This window comes from Hemicordylus capensis, chromosome 4 (genome assembly GCF_027244095.1).
Source record: "Hemicordylus capensis ecotype Gifberg chromosome 4, rHemCap1.1.pri, whole genome shotgun sequence".
In the NCBI taxonomy this organism is placed as follows: Eukaryota; Metazoa; Chordata; class Lepidosauria; order Squamata; family Cordylidae; genus Hemicordylus; species Hemicordylus capensis.
Window position 1 is genome coordinate 280,383,249 of NC_069660.1, and position 19,325 is coordinate 280,402,573.

At 45.8% G+C, this 19,325-nt stretch overlaps 1 protein-coding gene across 3 annotated transcripts in view; it reads left to right on the forward strand.

The window, feature by feature from the left end:
* NECAB1 (N-terminal EF-hand calcium binding protein 1) overlaps positions 1-19,325 on the forward strand; it is an 87,116-nt gene that overhangs the window by 16,672 nt on the left and 51,119 nt on the right. For 2 of the 3 annotated variants that reach the window (XM_053246325.1, XM_053246326.1), the window contains one exon: positions 17,748-17,991. The exons of the other annotated variant lie outside the window; for it this stretch is intronic. In XM_053246325.1, coding sequence (XP_053102300.1) covers positions 17,957-17,991 — 35 coding nt within the window. In that variant the 5' untranslated portion in view covers positions 17,748-17,956. The remainder of the gene's footprint in view (positions 1-17,747; positions 17,992-19,325) is intronic. 3 annotated transcript variants of the gene reach the window in all.

Consider the following 19,325-nt stretch of genomic DNA (forward strand, 5'->3'; position numbering starts at 1 on the left):
GAGAGAGCTCTCTGTCATCCTCCTGAAGATGCAGGAGCAATCTGGGGCTTAATCACTTCCAGTGGGGAGGGTGAGACACTCCCTTCCCCCCCCCGCTTTCCCCGCCAAAAGTGCGTCTCCAGCAAGGCACAGAGAGAGGGCTCTGCTGACCAGCCAAGCGTGGTGGCTGCTTGCCTGCCTGTCCACCCACCTGCCTGAGTTGGTGGGTGGGCGGGAAAGGCATGTATGTATGGGGGGGAGGGGCTCTCAGGCCAAGGCTTGGCTGGCCCTCCAAGTGTCGGGCTGAGAGAATCTTCTGGCTGTGGTGCCAAGGTGAAGTGTGTGTGTGCGCAAGGAGAGGCTACTGAAGCCTGGGCTCCTCCCTCCCTCATATTGCCTCCAACTAGGCAGCCACTCTAGACTAGCCGGGCTGGCTGAAGGGAATATGTGTGAAGGGGTGTGCTCTCTCTCTCTCTCTCCCTCCCACCTCAGCGACGCGATCTTGTTTGTTTCGCTTGGAAGCGCAAACACAGCTCTTCCTGGATGGCTCTCTCTCTCTCTCTCAGCTGCCACCACCATGGCTCTGCTCCTCCTGAGCAGATGGACCTACAGCCCCTCCTACTCCCCCGCCTGCTGCACTTTCTCAGTCAGATCCCGTGAGATCAGTGGGTCTCTAGCCAGCTCAGGAGCTTTCATGCTTTCTCCGTCCCTCCCCCACACTTTTTAATTTTTGTACCCTGGTTTACACATCTGTGCGCGGACCACTTGCGCTTCCCCCTGCTGGTGGATTTGTGCAAGAACACCTAGAAATCATTTTTTTTAAAAAAGTTCATCACATCAGCCCCCCTCCACGACCCCATTGGCCAGGAATGGAGGAGGAGGGGCCAGTGAATGTGATGCAGATGGAATCTGGACATCCCCTGCCTGGAAAATCTGCTAGAGTGGTGGGCAATATGGAGGGCCCAAACCCTATCACGATGCATAGAAAACTACCTGAGAACCGCTGCGCTTGCGGTTTCAAACTGCTGTCTCGTTCCGTTGCACTTTGCCACCCTCTAACCAGCGCAAACCTCATAGTCTGGAAAGCACCCTGAGGTGACTGCCTCACCGTGTCACTTGGAAGGGCTGCCCCTACTCATCACACACTTAAAACAGGCACAGGCTGGCAGTTGACTGATAGCAGTAATGTTGTAGTCTCTCAGAGATGTTGCCTGCCTGCCTGCCAGATGCCACCTTCCATGACCTTGAGTCCAACAGGTGAATGGCCGTAGACATCACTCTGTGCTTTGTCTTTGATAAATCTCTGGATGGATCCAGAGTGTCTCAAGGGGACAGCACTTGTGGCTAGATTGTTTTGCCTGGGCCTGGCAGACATGGGTTCAGGTCCCATCTCAACCATAGTCTCCTTGCATAGCCTTGGGCACAGGGCTTGGCCTGACCATGTTGGGCAGTTGCCTAGAGCAGGGGTTCTCAATGCTGGGTCCCCAGATGTTATTGGACTTCAACTCCCATAATCCCCAGCCCCAGTGGCCTTTGGTTGGGAATTATGGGAGTTGAAGTCCAATAACATCTGGGGGCCCAACGCTGAGGATCCCTGGCCTAGAGTGCTGTAAGGGGCACTGCGACAAAGTGAATAGCCTTGCCTTCCCCATTGGAGGATTGTCAGCTTGCTCCTCTAGGGTGGACATTTGTGTTTCCTGCTCCAGTCACCTCAGCATTGTCTCTCCCTCCTTCTTTCAGTGGGCAAAGGAATCTTGGTCTGTGCCACAGGCCATCCCAGGCAGGAGCCAGCAGTCCTGCCTGTCAGGCTGAGCTGTGATGTGCGGGGTTGTGATGCCACAGATTGCTTCTGCCTGCCCGCCGTGCTCCTACCTTCCTCAGTTTTGCCATGTCAGCCTGATATTCCAAAGCAACCTGCCCTACTGGAGACAGGCTTGCCAGAGGTGCTGACAAGGAGCCGTTCTGCCAGGCAGGGCTTAGGGGCATCTCTGCCAGCCTGACCCACCTGCTGCTGCCGCTTCCCCAGAGCCAAGGCGTGTCAACGCTGCATTAACTCTCCGTCTAGCCCTATCGATCTTGTTCTGCTTACGTGCCCCCCTCCATACTCTACACTGCGTGATGTCAGACAAGAGTATAACCCTCTCCGGGCACCATGCCAGCACCTCCTCCAGGTCCGGAATGGTCTGCTGAGACAGCGAGAATCCCGGCTGCCTGACTAGGTCATTGCCCCCAAAATGCAGCGGCAGGAATTCGCGCAGCATTGGCAGAAATTGGGCGCTCTGCATGCCCATTCCTCCAAGCCGTTCCACTGAGGCCCACTGCCCCAGGCCCACCTGCGTTCCAGGTTCGGCGCCCTGCACCCACTTGAACACCCCGAACAAAAGCGTGGCCCCAGACGAGGACTCTGGCCCACTCTGTTGGAGACATCATGTGACTGAGACCCGCATCCCAGACCACTGTGTGCTCCCCGTTGTATTGCTGAGGCCTGCGTCCCAGGCCATTCCCTGCTCCATTCCATGTTCCAAGCCACATGGCTGAGACCCGCGTCCAGACCACTGTGCGCTCTCCACCATATTGCTGAGACACGCGTGGATATGCAAACCCAAAAAGCTGCCTTGCCCACTCTTTCTGCCTTTTTCTCACAGCAGAGCTAAACATTCCACTGGAAGAGGATTTAAAAGTACAATTAGTGTAACTGGGCTCAGCTGGTAAAGTCTGGCCCTGAATCAAGTCTGCAGCTACTTTTACCCCAACCCATACTGATTACACTGATTATCACCAGCTGTGGCTTCAGCACCCCTCACACATACCTTTGTGAAACAGCTGAATACTGTTCTTGTATCATAGCAAAAAAAACCAGAGCTGCTTATCTGAGAAACTGACCTGGTTCTGAACCTCCCAGAATGGTGGGGAGGGCCTCTTGCCTCTCACACAATGTGTGGTGTGGCCTTAGGCATGAATTATGCTATTTCAAGTGGTCCCTCAGGAGGGCAGTTGATAGCCTTTCAGCTGGTTTTAGAGGTAATGAGTTAATGTTTCCAGATATACAGTGAAATATATGCAGAGTTGCTTCTCATTAGTTGCATGGGATCCAAATTTCTTCGCTCAAGGCAACACTTCTGTTCTGAGAATATAGTATTTTCCCAAGATGCAGAAAACAATATAATATGATGAGTTTGGATGTTTTTGATCAGCATGAATGGACCTGTCTCTGCTGCTTTGCCTAAAGGATTGCCTGATGGGTGACAAGGGATTTAACAGAAGGGCTGAATGGTCCTTAATGGTGTGGTATCTCTCTCCCCCCTTTGGAATGCCATACTCCTACCCATCAGAGTTTGGGGGAGGGCCAGCTAGAAGCAGTTGCATTTCACAGAAAGAAAGAGGGAGATCAGAAAAGGCTATATTTTACCTTGGTAAAATATCTTATGCTGATGTCTATGTTATGTTTCTTAGACTTTGAGCCCTTTGGGGACAGAGAGCCATTTTATTTATTTATTTTTATTTCTCTGTGTAAACTGCTTTGGGAACTTTTGTTGAAAAATGGTATATAAATATTTGTTGTAAAATGTATTGTGTTCTACCTAGTAATCTTTTATGTAGTGCTGTTCAGAAGTTTGTCCCAGTGGGGATCCTGTAGAGCAGGGATTCTCAACGTGTGGGTCCCCAGATGTAATCGGACTTCGACTCCCATAATTCCCAGCCAAAGGCCACTGGGGCTGGGGATTATGGGAGTTGAAGTCCAATAACATCTGGGGACCCACACGTTGAGAAACCCTGCTGTAGAGAGTACGGAGGGTGGAATCAGTAAGGAAAAGGGAGGGAAAGGAGAAAGAGAAAATAGAGTTGTTTCTAAATAAACTTTTAGTTAATTCTACATAAGATTTCCTTGTGTGTATGAGGGAAGTAGCTATAAAACATTTGACAATGTGATTTTGACCTAGCTAAGCATGTGAGCCTGCAAAGCTTGTGAATGTTCCTGCAACCTCATTTCCTTGCTTTCCTGGGCCTACATTCCTGGACTGCTTTCTACTATCGCTGCTGCTGATTGTTTCTCCAGCTTCCAGACCTGCACAACCTCTGAAGTTACTTTTTCCTTATCTATCCTGGACTCAGTTGTTCACTGGATGCCCACTGCAGCATGGCTCAGATACCACTACCATCTTTTTTCTTGTCTAGCCCAAGAGAACCTGCTCTTCCCTGGCAACAACAGAAGTCCTGTTTCTGCAATTACCTCCTCACTGTATAGAGCCCTGGTTTTACTCCATCAAAACAGAAGGCTATATTGATTCACTGCCTGGGCCCTGAAGGCCAGAGGATATCTTATCATTTGCCCTTTCCTGTCAGTTTGGAAGGGGATACCGATTTTTATGAAGCTGCTCTTCAAGCCTTAGATGATTATTTCAACCTTACTTTGAATGTGGTTGCTTACAAGTTCTGTTCTTGATCCCAACTGCCTGGTGAATCTATTGATCAATATGTCACAGCATTGTGTGCCTTAAATGTAACATGTGAGTTTGCCAGCTTTACCAATGGAATGATCAGGGATCAGATTGTTATGTAAACAAACTGCTCCAAACTGTGAAAAATTATTGGAGCAGAAATTTACCTTGGATAAAGTTATAGAGATGGCTAGGAAGGTGGAAAATGCTCTTCACTGTGTCAAAGCACTCTCTTGGGTACCCCCAAACCCACCTCCTGAAATCCAATCTAAATCCTTCCAAAACTGATTTTCTCATATGGCACTGCCCCAAAATTGGCAGCTGACATTCACCCATGGAGATATGGTGGTTCCCCTATTATAAATGGATACTTCATTGCTGTATTGGAATACAAAGGACAGCATGCATACGATGAGACAAGAGGGAAGGAAGTCTCGAGAGGAATTTGATCTTGCCTCCAGTTTTGACTTCACAGTGTAGGCTGATGAAAGTGATGGACAATTCTGTATACCAAACAACAAATCACTAACCACTGCTGTGCCAGAGACCCCAAGAATTAAGAGAAATGTGCATGACAGGAGGCCACACAAAAGACTTAAAGACATAGTCACTGAATTTTAAATTAATTCCTTTCTGGTTGTTATAAAGGGTTAGGGTCCCCTGCGCAAAGAGCCACCTTTTTAAAGTGGTGATTCTCTTTATTTAACTGGGGGAGAGCAACTGGGCCTATCCATCCCCAGCACAGCATCCCTCCAGTGGCTGTTGCTGGTGTCTATCTTTTGTTTCTTTTTTAGACTGTGAGCCCTTTGGGGACAGAGAGCCATTTTATTTATTTGTTTGTTTATTTATTTAAATCTATGTAAATTGCTTTGGGAGCTTCTGTTGAAAAGCGGTATATAACTATTCATCGTAAAGGCGAGGAATGTTTTGTATTCTGTCTAATAATCGTTGAGAAGTTTGTCCTAGTGGGAATCCTATAGAGAGCATGAGAGATGGAGTGCGAAAGGAAAACAAAAAGGAGAAAATAGAGTGGTTTCTGAATAAACCCTTAGTTAAATCTACATAAGGCTTTTGTATCTATGAGGGAAACAGCTATAAAACAAGTTGCTCTGGTACAGGATCAAAGGTTGTTTTTCCTACTTTAGGAGCCTGTTTATCTATATGCTGCTCCTGTATCTATTCTGTGGATGAACCGATACTACAAAGATGCCAGTCTCCAGTGCATGTTCTGTTTCTCCAAAGGAGAGTAAGACTTATAGTTCATTCCCTGGACTTTTCACCGCTTGGTGAAGTGTGGCATTCATAACAGTACTGTTGCTGGAAACCTTTATGCTCTCCCCAGTTGGCAGAACAATTGAGATCTGAAGCTGAGAACTGGAAAGTTGAGTGAGTGTCCTGGCACTATTGGATAGTGTCTGCGACATACATGTGACAGAACCCTAGGACTGTTGCCTTTAAAAACAAACTGGCAGTGCTCCTTAACCTTTAATAGGAACCTGACTGTAGTGTTTTTGGTTAATCCATTATTTGATCCAGTCCCGCTTTTGAATGGTGCTTTGGTTACTTCTATTCCAGTCCTGGAGTAGAGGCGGGGCTAACAGCCAGCAGCAAGAACACTGAAAGCAGACTGCACTTCTCTCTGTAGGTAATATCTACGCTATGCTAAGCCAGCATAGCATAGTGGTTAGAGTGCTGGACTAGGACCAGGAAGACCTGAGTTCCCCAATCAACCATAAAACTTGCTGGGTGACTCTGGGCCAGTCATGTATCTTTCTGCCTAACCTACCTCACAGTGTTGTTGTGAGAATAAAAATAACCATGTACACCACTCTGAGCGCCTTGGAGGAAGAGTGGGATATAAATGTAAAAATAAATAAATAAATATATTCCAGATTCTACTCCACTGCTTTGTCCTTGCATACTACAACTCTTTCCTCTAGAGGCTACACTCATGGTAGGACCCACCCACCCCACACACACTTTTCTTTCTTTCTTTCTTTCGTCACTGGGAGACATAAACATACAGCCATGCTGGCAGGAGAGATTTTTATCAACTTACAAGGAAACTTGAAATCTGATTAACTGTAGATTTAATATTGAGCTCCATGTGAGAAGCATAGTCACTATTTGGACACTACAGGAATTTGTATTTACAGTGCCACTGAAGAAGGCCTGATGTAGGCTGAAATGCACCTGGTGAAAGTGAATACATTTGTGGGCTGTTACGAATGCCAGTGTCCTATAAAACTCAGAACCTATTGGACCATCAAATTCAAGAACCATTGAATCTTTCTTATATCTACACTGAGCTATTATTTCTTGAGAAACTTGCCATATGAAAGATTGATCTTCAAGTTCCCATATTTTTTTGTATATTGATATTGGTAGTTCCGATGGTAAAAATTTATGTTTTATGGATATGTGTTTTTTATTAAGTGATATTTATTGTTAGTTAATATATGGGTCATAAGAGTATATTTATTAAATATCCAGTAGTTCCATCCCATGTTTTTGTGAATATTAGATATTTTACTATTTGTAGCCTTGATAGTTTTTACCATCTTCTGTGTGTGTGCATCTAATTGTAGTTTTAAGGTTGTTTGATAGTGGTGGGTCCTTTTGGTTGCTTTTGCGTTTTTGGTTGGACCCACCTAGGTCCTTTACGTTTTAACCTTGACCTGATAATAGGCTTCACTTTTATTCTGTAGTCCAAGCAGCGGAGTTTTATCTATGGCAAATGGGGGCACAACTTGGTATCTTTGCCCTGAATTGTAGGACCACATGCTGCAGTAGCAGGAACCCACAGCTAATCCTGACTCCCTGTGTATTACCCATGAGTGAAAACCTCCCATTTGTCATGCATGCATTCAGTTGATGGTGTGCACACAGGGGTGGAGCCACCATTGGGCCAATGGGTTCGAAGAACCCAGGCCGCACCCAATCAGGGGCCGCGCTTCATGGCCCCGACACGCCCCCTGCTTCTGACATCAGACGCGGGGGTGCTGGTTTAGCTCCCAAGCGGGGTCTGTGCAGCTCCTGTTAGGGAGTTAAAGAGCCACTGTGTATGCGGCGCAGCCAGGAGCAGCTCTTCCCTGCAGGGAAGAGCCACTCCAAGCCACACTGCGAATGCAGCACCAGCCCAAGTCTAGCTCCCGAAGGGGCTGCATGGCCCCTTCACGAGTTAAACAGCCAGCTCTGTGTCGGCCTGACTTGCTCCCTCCCAACTCCCGAACGGAGCTGCGAGACTCCGTTCGGGAGCCAGGCCACCCCCCCACCACATCAGACGCAGGGGGCAGGGTAAGCGGGGCCACCGCCACAGCCGCACACGGGCCGCTGGCGGTCAGGCTCTGCCACTGTGTGCACATAAATAGATTCATCGGGACCTCTTAATAAAAACCATGATATGTGAAGCAACCTTCTTGTCCAGCTGTTGCTGTACAGCAAAATACAGGATCAGGCTGTCAGAACTGGAGAAAATTCAGTTTCTGCTGCTTGAATAAATTACTGTGGGTGCAGCCAGCTGTCAGCTTTTCTCACGTTTCGTAGCACTATGATGGGTGTGTGGGAATTGCTTTGCTTGCTTGACCAACCCAAAACCATTTTGTTAGCCTGATGCTAGAACCGTACGAGCAGAAATGCTTTGCAAGAGGACAAGACATCAGGCAGGCAGGAAATAGTGAAGCTTGGGATTTGGCTTGAAATAGATCTTGGGGGAAAGTCCACAGAGATCTGAATAATGCTTTAGCAGACAATGAGGCGATTCTCACGATCAGGCAAAATGGGGCTAAGGGAGCATAGCCCAATTTTGTCCACGTGTGAGAACCACCAGGCTTGCAGCCGAGCCTGGTCTCACCAAAGCAGGTAACCCGCTAAAGTTACCCTCCCCTAAGCCGAGGTTAGTGGAGCGAGTGCTCCGCTAACCCGGGCTTTCGGATCATGTGTTGCCACAGCGCAGCTCTGCACTGCAGCAACTCATGAGTAGACTCTTGACTGGGAGGGTAAAAAGCAGCCTTCCGGCTTGGAGGTCTCTCCAGTATGCCCTGCGCACTCATGCAGGGCATGCTGGAACTTCTGGGGGCCGTGTGGCGGTTCTCACTGATTGTGGGAACCGTCTCAATGATGGCAGCTATACTTTGCACGACTCTGTCTAGGGCAACCTGATCATGCAGGATAAATATGGTTTGTCACTATAACTTCCTTGTTTTAATATATGTGTGCAAATTGTCCAGCTATCTGATTGAAATGTTTAAATAACTTGAAACAATTAAGACTGTGTTCTGAACTTTGCAAGGGGGTCTTTGGAATCTGGTCAGGTTGTTAGCTGCACAGGCTTCCTCTGACCTATTTTCAGCTAAATCTGTCTTTGTATCGATAGAGGCAATTACTTAGATTATCAAACCATAGTGTGAAGGTGGCGTTTCTTCCACAGGTGGGTAGCACATAGACTCAGAATCCATGTTGGTTTTTTTTAAATTTATTTAGTGCATTTTTATACTGCCCTAACCCAAGGTTCAGAGCCACAGGGGGGCAATACCTATGCTGCTAGTCCACATGGATGAGAGAGATCAACATGAATGGAGGGCTGCTGATCATGCAAGTGCCTGCCATCGTGCTTACAGCAATCGCCTCTTCAGACGTCCACAGTAACCGTGTGCAGCCCAGGAGGAGGAGTGAGGAGGACCTGTTCTGAACATCAGATGACTTCTTGCAGTTTACTCAAATGAGAGAACATCCAAGAAGGTTAAATAATTTATCGTCTAACATGCAAAGAATGACTTGCATCTCATAGATGCTGTTTCCTCAGAATCTGTTCATTCAGATTGGTGATACATTAAACCCATTGTGTAAAAAGACCTTTGTTTTCAGCCTGGTACAGGTGAGGTTGAAGGAATCCTTCCCTCCTTCCCAGAGAGGGCCCATTTCTGCTACTGGTAGGACTGGCAGGGAAAAGGTGAAAGGCCCAAGCAAAGGAGGTGCCAGCAGGGGCGGATTAACGCCTAGGCAATATAGGCTCTTGTCTATGGCAGCAAATTTTGAGAGTGGTGTGCAAGTAAAGGGCTTAGGTCAGAGGAGAGTTAAATCTTCCCTCTCTACCTTTTAAAAACTGCCACTGCGCATTGGGATAGTGGTGGCGTGGTGGGGACAGCGGCGAGAGCTCCTCCCATGGGCCCGCCTGCCTCCCAAATGACGGGTCAGGCCATTTACGACCCATTTCAGGGCTCTCTGCGCATGGGGGGGGGGGATTTAACTTTCCCCCACCCTTGTACACGTATAGCCGTCGAGTCCCTTGAAATGGGGTGGCAAATCTTTGGTTGCCTACAGGCAACAAAAAGCTTAATCCGCCACTGGGAGCCAGTGCTTTATTGGCTCTCAGACTGAGACAGCCCCACTGATCTATTCCTAATACATTCATACTAAATAGGCTGTACTAGCTATTTTCTGCTTATGTGATCAGCATGCTTCTGGTTCATCTCACAACATAGACTAAACTATTCTTTTAAAGTTGCATACAGCAACATAAAGTCCAATAACAGAACATAAGAACAGCCCTGCTGGATCAGGCCCAAGGCCCATCTAGTCCAGCATCCTGTTTCGCACAGTGCCCCACCAGATGCCGCTGGAAGCCACAGACAGGAGTTGAGGGCATGCCCTCTCTCCTGCCATTACTCCCCTGCAACTGGTACTCAGAGGCACCCTGCCCTTGATGCTGGAGGTGGCCCACAGCCCTCTGGCTAGTAGCCATTGATAGACCTCTCCTCCATGAAGTCATCCAAACCCCTCTTAAAGCCATCCAGGTTGTTGGCTGTCACCACATCCTGTGGCAGAGAGTTCCACAAGTGGATCACGCGTTGTGTGGAAAAGTACTTCCGTTCGTTGGTCCTAGACCTCCTGGCAATCAATTTCATGGAGTGACCCTTGGTTCTAATGTGTGAGAGGGAAAAGAATTTCTCTCTCTCCACTTTCTCCACACCATGCATGATTTTATAGACCTCTATCATGTCTTCCCACAGTTGTCTTTTTTCTAAACTAAAAAGCCCCAGGTGTTGTAGTCTTGCCTCATAAGAAAGGTGCTCTAGGCCCCTGATCATCTTGGTTGCCCTCTTCTGTACCTTCTCCAGTTCAACAATGTCCTTTTTAAGATGTGGTGACCAGAATTGTACGCAGTACTCAAAGTGTGGTCGCACCATAGTTTTGTATAAGGGCATTATAATGTTAGCTGTTTTATTTTCAATCCCCTTTCTAATGATCCCTAGCATGGAATTTGCCTTTTTCACAGCTGCTGCACATTGAGTCGACACTTCCAACGAGCTGTCCACCATGACCCCAAGATCCCTATCCTGGTCCGTCACCGACAGCTCGGATCCCATCAGCATATACTTGAAGTTGGTGTTTTTTGTCCCAATGCGCATTACTTTACACTTGCTAACATTGAACCGCATTTGCCATTTTGTCACCCACTCCCCCAGTTTGGAGAGATCCTTTTGGAGCTGCTCACAATCCATTTTGGATTTCACTACCCGGAAGAGTTTGGTATCATCTGCAAATTGGGCCACATCGCTGCTTACCCCTACTTCTAGATCATTTATGAATAAATTAAAAAGCACCGGTCCCAGTACAGATCCCTGGGGGACCCCACCTCTTACTTCCCTCCATTGTGAAAACTCTCCATTTATACCTACCCTCTGTTTCCTGTCTTTCAACCAGTTAGCAATCCACACATGCACTTGTCCCTTTATCCCATGACAGCTAAGTTTCCCCAGGAGTCTTTGATAAGGAACTTTGTAGAAAGCTTTTTGGAAGTCCAGGTAGACTATGTCAACTGGATCACCTTGATCCACACACTCGTTGACGCTCTCAAAGAAGTCCAAAAGGTTGGTGAGGCAAGATTTACCTTTGCAGAAGCCATGCTGGCTTACTCCCAGCAGGGCCTGTTCTTCAAGGTGCTTTACAATTTTATCCTTGAGGATGCTTTCCATCAATTTGCCTGGAACGGAAGTTAGGCTAACTTGCCTGTAATTTCCCGGATTGCCCCTGGATCCCTTTTTGAAAATCGGTGTTACATTTGCTACTCTCCACTCCTCTGGTACAGAGCCCGATTTCAGGGATAAATTAAATATTTTGGCAAGTTGGTCGGCAATTTCACATTTGAATTCTTTGAGGACTCTTGGATGGATGCCATCTGGCCCTGGTGATTTGTTAGGTTTCAGTTTTTCCAGACAGTTTAGAACATCATCCCTTGTCACTTCTATCTGACTCCGCTCTCTAGCCTCCATCCCTAAAAAGCCTGGTTCAGGAACAGGTATATGCTCAGTATCCTCTGCCGTGAAGACAAATGCAAAGAACTCATTCAGCTTCTCTGCAACCTCCATATCCTCCTTAATAATCCCTTTCACTCCCTCATTGTCTAATGGTCCAACTGCCTCCTTGGCAGGTTTCCTGCTTCTGATGTACTTAAAGAAGTTTTTGTTATTCCCCTTGATACTTTTGGCTAAATGTTCCTCAAACTCTCTTTTTGCCTCCCTTATTGTCACCTTGCGTTTCTTTGTTAGAGGTTGTTGATTTTACCCACAATAGGTAAAACAGCAGAGCACTAAGGAATGAGCATGCACTCCAGTTACAGAGTAGGTAGCAGAGGATTGTTTGGATACTGCAGCTATTTAGAGAAAACGCATGGAGATCCTTGTGTGACTAAACACTAAACATTTATTGGTTAAATACACTTAGACAGGAAAGACCTATATCTAATCTACAGGACTACATAGTGGATAGGTTAGGAGAGGGAGAGAGATGTTTCCATCTGCTGCCTAGGAGGAAAGGAATGATTGTGACTCAGCACAGGAAGTGCTGCAGAGTCAGTTCAGGGGTCATAGAGTAGGGACAGATAGGGAGACCCTTACTCACTGTCTCTACTCCCAATGCCCCTAGTGGTCATTAGGACAGTTGGTGCAAAAGGTCGATGCACTGGAAGTTCATCTCCAACATTCTTTTGCCAGAATTTGTGTTCCTTTTTGTTCTCTTCGTTTGGACAGGCCTTCCAATTTCGGAAGGAAGTCTTCTTCCCTTTTATGTCTTCCTTGACAGCACCCGTTAGCCATGCTGGCATCCTCCTGGATTTAGTGGTACCTTTCCTCCTTTTGGGTATACAATCTAACTGGGCTTCTAGTATTGTGGTTTTGAGTAAACACCATGCACTCCGGAGCGAAGTGACTCTCCTGATTTCCCCCCTCAGCTTTCTTTTCACCATACTCCTCATTTTGGAGAAGTTTCCTCTTCTGAAATTCAAAATATCTGTGTTAGACATCCTTGGTGATTCTCTCCCCACATTTATGCTGAAATTGAAGGCACTGTGGTCATTGTTCCCTAAAGGGTCGATAACACTGACATCACGCACTAGGTCCTGCGTGTCACTTAGAATTAGATCCAAGGTCGCCTTCTCTCTGGTCGGTTCCATGACCAACTGTTCTAAGGCACAGTCATTCAGTGTATCTAGAAATTTGACCTCTTTGTCCTGACTTGAATGTGAATTTACCCAGTCTATGTGTGGGTAGTTGAAATCACCCATAATTACAGCCCTGCCTCTCCTTGAGGCCTCCCTGATTTCCTCCTGCAGCTCCCAGTCACTGTCGGCATTTTGATCCGGAGGGCGATAGCATGTCCCAGTAGCACGTTTCCTTTTCGGCCTTGTATAGTCACCCACAGGGTTTCTGTGGAGGACTCCAGTCCACTTAGGTTTTCTAGCTTGTTAGGTTCTATCCCTTCTTTAACATACAGTGCTACCCCTCCTCCAAGGCGCCCCTCCCTGTCCTTTCTATAGAGTTTATACCCAGGGATAACAGTGTCCCACCGGTTCTCACTGTTCCACCATGTTTCTGTTATGCCCACTATGTCTATTTCTGCGTAAGCAACCAAGCACTCCAGCTCATCCATCTTGGCTCGGAGGCTTCTGGCATTGGCATACAAGCACCTATACACTGAATCTCTCCCCTGATGTATGCTATTCTTTTGACTCTTTGACCTACTGGCACAGGCTCCCATCTGTTCTTTATGCGGTTCTGCTCTGTCCCTTTCTGTTTTATTTGAATTCTTTGCAGCCTCACACTTTAAAGGATGGCTTTTGCCAAACGGGATACTGCCCAGCTCCCATCGGCTGTTCCCCAGGCATCATTTTAAAAGCTGCTTTGCAACCTTTTTGATTTTAAGCGCCAGCAGTCTCTGGTTCCATCTTGGTTCAAGTGCAGCCTGTCCCTTTTGTACAGGCCTTGCTTGCCCCAAAATGTGTCCCAGTGCCTAACAAATCTAAACCCCTCCTCCCGGCACCAACGTCTCATCCACACATTGAAGCCCCTCAGCTCTGCCTGTCTCACTGTACTTATGCGTGGAACAGGTAGCATTTCTGAGAATGCTACTTTGGGGGTCCTGGACTTCAAAATGCTACCTATCAGCCTAAATTTGGCTTCCAGGACCTCCTGACTGCATTTCCCCACATCGTTGGTGCCGGCGTGCACCACGACAGCTGTCTCCTCCCCAGCACTGCCTAGGAGCCTGTCTAGATGCTGCGTAATGTCCGCAACCTTCACACCAGGCAGGCAAGTCACCGTGCGGTCAACACGCGGGTCACAGACCCATCTCTCTATCCCTCTAATGATCGAATCACCCACTACAAGGAGGCCCCCACCCCCCAGAGGAGTATCCCCCATGCGAGAGGATATGGGCTCATCATCCACAGAAGGGGTCCCTTCTAAAGGAGCATTTCCCTCTTCCTCAGACTGATGTCCTCCTTGTCCAAGACCTTCATTCTCCCTGATAGCTGAGGAGCTACCAGCCCTGGAGTGGGATGCCTCTGTCACATCCCTGAAGGTCTCGTCCACATGCCTCTCTGTCTCTCTGAGCTTCTCCAGATCCGCCACCTTGGTCTCAAGGGAACGGATTTGTTCCCTGAGAGCCAGGAGCTCCTTGCACCGAGCACACACCAATGACTTCTGCCCATGGGGCAAATAGTCGTACATGTGGCACTCTGTGCAATACACTGGGAAGTGCCCCTTCCCCTGCTGACCTTCTATCTTCATGCTGTTTTGGTTGGCTGTTTACAGTATTTAGGGAGCTTAATAGTAACCTGGCTTGCTACTTGCATGCATACCAAGCCCGTGGTACTGTTGGGGCAGCACGGGACTGATTGACATGCCAGGGGAGCAGGATTTTTGCCCCTACTTCAATGGACATTCTCAAATACAGGTTTTTAAAATATACCATCTAAATAGGGCTCTGATCTTCTCCTTTTATTAGTTCAGCTGACCTCCCACTTTGCCTTTCTAAAATTGTTCAAGGGCAGAAGTCACATTCAGAGGGACTGGAACACTAAAGGAATAATAGGGATAAAGTTATTGAGCTGTTTTGGTAGTGAGTTATGAACAGAACAGAGGGGGCTGACTTTGAGCTGCATTTGGTTCCCCCATGTCTGTTTTTCTTTTATGGCAGTCATAATTAATATTATTAGTCTTCTCTCTGTGTGCAATATATGCATGAGAGTGTGTGCTGCAACTCCTGAAGTATTTTGGTACATGACAAAAAAAAAAAAGGCTCTTCTTTGAAAGCCTGCAGACCTCTGGTCTATGCATAACCTTGGGCTTCCATTGTATTCATAAGACAAAACCATGCATATATCAACTAATAGTTTGGTGGGTTTTTCCTCTCTCTTTATAAGACTTTTTAATGATGATGTGCAGGTTGCAACCCCTTAAAAAATGTCTTGCCTGTGATAAAAATGCAGGTTAAATGTTGTGGGGAGATGCTAGTTCCGTTCTATTCATCCTCCTTCCTGACCCTTGAAATAGAAGGCCATGCTTTCTTGAAGAAATAGGCCAAATAGGAAGGCATTTCACCTACAGGGGAGAACTACCAGAAAGCTATTTCTTTGATGATGGCTTCCCTAGAATCCATACATCGCCTCCCACATTTCTGAGCAGCCCTACCTCTAAAAATAACCTGATAGGTTCTGGGTTGGGAATAGGATCTGCTCATCATGCCTGCCATTCTTATCCCTGGGAGTACAGGAGTATCTGGCACTAAGCTAAATGTTGGGCCTGTCCTGTCCCAACAGAACTTGGGATCTCCTGCCCAAGATGGCCACATAGAGACAAGAATGAAGGATGGGCAGCAAAGCAGACCCACCCTCACAACAGTATTCTTGAAAGAAAACAGGCTGTGTAGAAATAACCCTATTGAACTCCTTGTGTTTAGATTTTGCTATTTCACATGGACATTCCCCCACCTCCGACTTAATGATGGCCTCTTAGAATTACCTTTTCTGGCTATCTGAGGACTCCTGGTTCTGTTTTTTGAAATAGACCTAACTCTTGGCATGTTGTCACCTTTCAAGGATTTTAAGAGGTTAAATTGACTTTGTCAAGTCTGTTTAGAGGCACTTTTTATTATTATTTTTGAGAACCTGATTGATTTGCTTATTTGAAATAGACTACTCTCTTGGCAAATTTGGCATAACCCATTTTTCAAGTGTCTTAAGAGGCAAAATTGTGTCTAGCCAAATATTTTGATATTTTCTTCTGAAGTGATAATTTCATGTATATATGGTTTTATGTCATTGTTGTTGGTTTTGGGGGGGTTATTGATACCATTTTAAAATTTTAATACATTTATATTTTTGGATTCTCTTTTGGTTGTCTATATTAGGAGTGGATCCAGTATTAATGACTGCCTTCTGCAAAACCTTTGGCTACCTACCTGTCAAAGTTGCAAACAAACCAGACTGGAAGGGGGAGAGATTGTTTTCCTGACCCAAATATGGCAATCAGTGAGACTCTGAAGAGGAGCAAAGCTCTTCCAATAGGTCATCTCAAGGGAAATTTCATATGCCCCTTAGTAGCTTATCTTTAGCATTGTCTTAAGTTGGACTGTCATTTCTGTCAGTCTCTGGAAATGTTTTCACCCTTCTGACCAATCTCCTACACCCCATCTGTCTCCAAGCGCTCAATTTTCTAGGGATTCTGCCTACAGTAATGGTCTGCCCTATTATTGGCTTCTTAGCTAAGACTGAAGTATAATTTAATGGATAGCTTGTATGTGCACTTTTTAAAATGTGCCTATATCTTTATTCAGATTTAAAAGGCACGCATAATTGAAATTTTAAATGCGATTCTGAATTTAGGCTTCTGGCTGAAGAGCATTTTTTAAACAGCTTCTAGATAGAGTGAGCAATTTGAGACTCATTAAAAATGTAAATATTCTCATTACCGTCTCCTGAGCTTGTATACTAATTTTTTGAATAATAGGATCCTCACAGAACTGGTGTCGAGAAAAAGACAGGAGTATTCAGTAAGGTTACAAAATAAAGAGAAGTTAAGAGGATGAAAAAGCTGGGTTCCATATTCCTTCCTGAACTCTCAGGAATATTCTAGTGTAACAGCTAAGTGAAAGAGAGCACATGAAAGTTAAGCCTGTACAAAAATTCAGCTTTGAAGCATTGAAGTTGAATTATTTGCACCTGGCCCCACATGGAGATAGCCAGTCCTCTACTTACTTCTGCACAAAACGGTCCATACACAGCCCTGGGGAGGGTCCTTAATGAGAAGCAAAGCTTCAGGAACCTCCAATGGCACCTTGGAAGCTTTGCGAGAAAAGTAGTCCATTTGGAGGGGAAAGTGCTGGGAAGGAGGACATTTCCCGGTGTTTCTCACATGCCTTCCAAGATGTCACTGGGCATCTTGCATGGACCATTCTGCATGGAAGTAAGTGGGGGTGGGGGAGTGCTGCCAACTCTGCACAGGGCCAGGGTTGAGTTGCAAATTATTCAGCTCTAAAACGATCTTTGCACAAGTGTACTGACGATCATTCTTGGCTTCCTCCCATTACTCATTCTTGAGATATATTTTAAAGTTGTGATACCCAAGGAAGAATGAGGAGAGGGTAGTGGCTGTAAATATGGAGCACCTCAGAACCAGGGGGTGTGGTTATCTGGCATGCTCTTGGGCCCCCTCTCCAGCATACCCAATATTGTACTGTACAATATTGTACAATATTGTACAGATAAAAATATGATCACATGTTGCACTGTCAGCTATTGGAACAAGGCTAGTCGATACAAGATACTATAACATGGCTAGTGAGACTTTTAATCTAAGGTAAAGTTATATTTACCAGAATACATAGTTATGTCAATACCTGTCTTTGTATCAATAAAGGCAATTACTTAGATTATCAAACCATAGTGTGAAGGTGGCGTTTCTTCCACAGGTGGGTAGCACATAGACTCAGAATCCATGTTTGTTTGTTTTTTAATTTATTTAGTGCATTTTTATACCGCCCTAACCCAAGGTTCAGAGCCACATGTGCAGACAAAGCGGGGGCAGTACCTATGCTGCTAGTCCACATGGATGAGAGAGATCAACATGAATGGAGGGCTGCTGATCATGCAAGTGCCTGCCATCGTGCTTACAGCAATCGCCTCTTCAGACGTCCACAGTAACCGTGTGCAGCCCAGGAGGGGAAGTGAGGAGGACCTGTTCTGAACATCAGATGATTTCATGCAGTTTACTCAAATGAGAGAACATCCAAGAAGGTTAAATAATTTATCGTCTAATATGCAAAGAATACTGTAACTCACATCTCATAGATGCTGTTTCCTCAGAATCTGTTCATTCAGATTGGTGATACATTAAACCCATTGTGTAAAAAGACCATTGTTTTCAGCCTGGTACAGGTGAGGTTGAAGGACTCCTTCCCTCCTTCTCAGAGAGGGCCCTTTTCTGCTACTGGTAGGACTGGCAGGGAAAAGGTGAAAGGTCTGGTGAAAGGTGAAAAGGAACTTTCTTTACGCAGAATGGTATTTTATGTATTTTAAAAAAATGTTTATATGCTGTCATTCTTCATAAATGAATTAATGGCAACTTACAACAAAATTTATTAAATACAGTAAAACACAGAAAAACATAACCTCTAAAATAATAGAAATGTATAGTTTTATGTTTTAACTAGGCCACTCTTATATGCATATTAATCTAACTAGGCCAGCTTATATGCATATTAATCTAAGACCATATTGCTGCCTCTTGTACATTTTCCAATACTCAGATAACATTCATGTGTTCTTTGAAGCATGTCTTTTTGCGGTGCTTTGTGCAGAATCAGCCTCTGGACATTATTCTTCAGAGTGCTGATGAAGCCCTCAAGGGACATTTGGGCCTAGAGACTAGGAGTTTGTATATACCTCACCGGTTTGAGGAGATACTCCTTTCTTTACTTTCTGAGCAAATCACTTATTATACAGGAATATGTGAATTTTACTGAATAATGGATGTAATATTCAAAGTTCTGCAAGAAAATATGCAAGTCTTACATATCTCCGACATGTGTTACACATTTACATGTACATTTGTATTTACGTATGAGGGCCATTTGGCCAAAAAGCAGAGTATAGATCCTTTAAATAAATAATGATTTCTTACATATACAAAATGGGATGTGTGGAAGATGGTGATGACACAAACTGGGTTCACATGTAATGTTGCACCTGAGGTCGCCATGAGCTGTTGCAGCCTCGGGAGCGAGCACAAGGCCTGTTTCCCGTCTTGATAATGATATGCCAAGATTGGGTGTGTGGTACAAAACCACAAAACTTGGCATATCCTGCCCTACTTGTACCAGGGTACCAGATATCTCTCACTCACTTTAAATCTAAATACAGATGTCCTGTTCCCTACCTCAAGTAGGATAGGATATGCCGAGACTGGTGGGTTCATACAACATGACCATCTTGTTTGACACGACCACTTCATTCGAAGAGGCTGAAAGTAGGGTTCATGGGTGTAGCCAGCGTGATGTAGTGGCTAGAGTGCTGGACTAGGACTGGGGAGACCGGAGTTCAAATCCCCATTCAGCCGTGATACTAGCTGG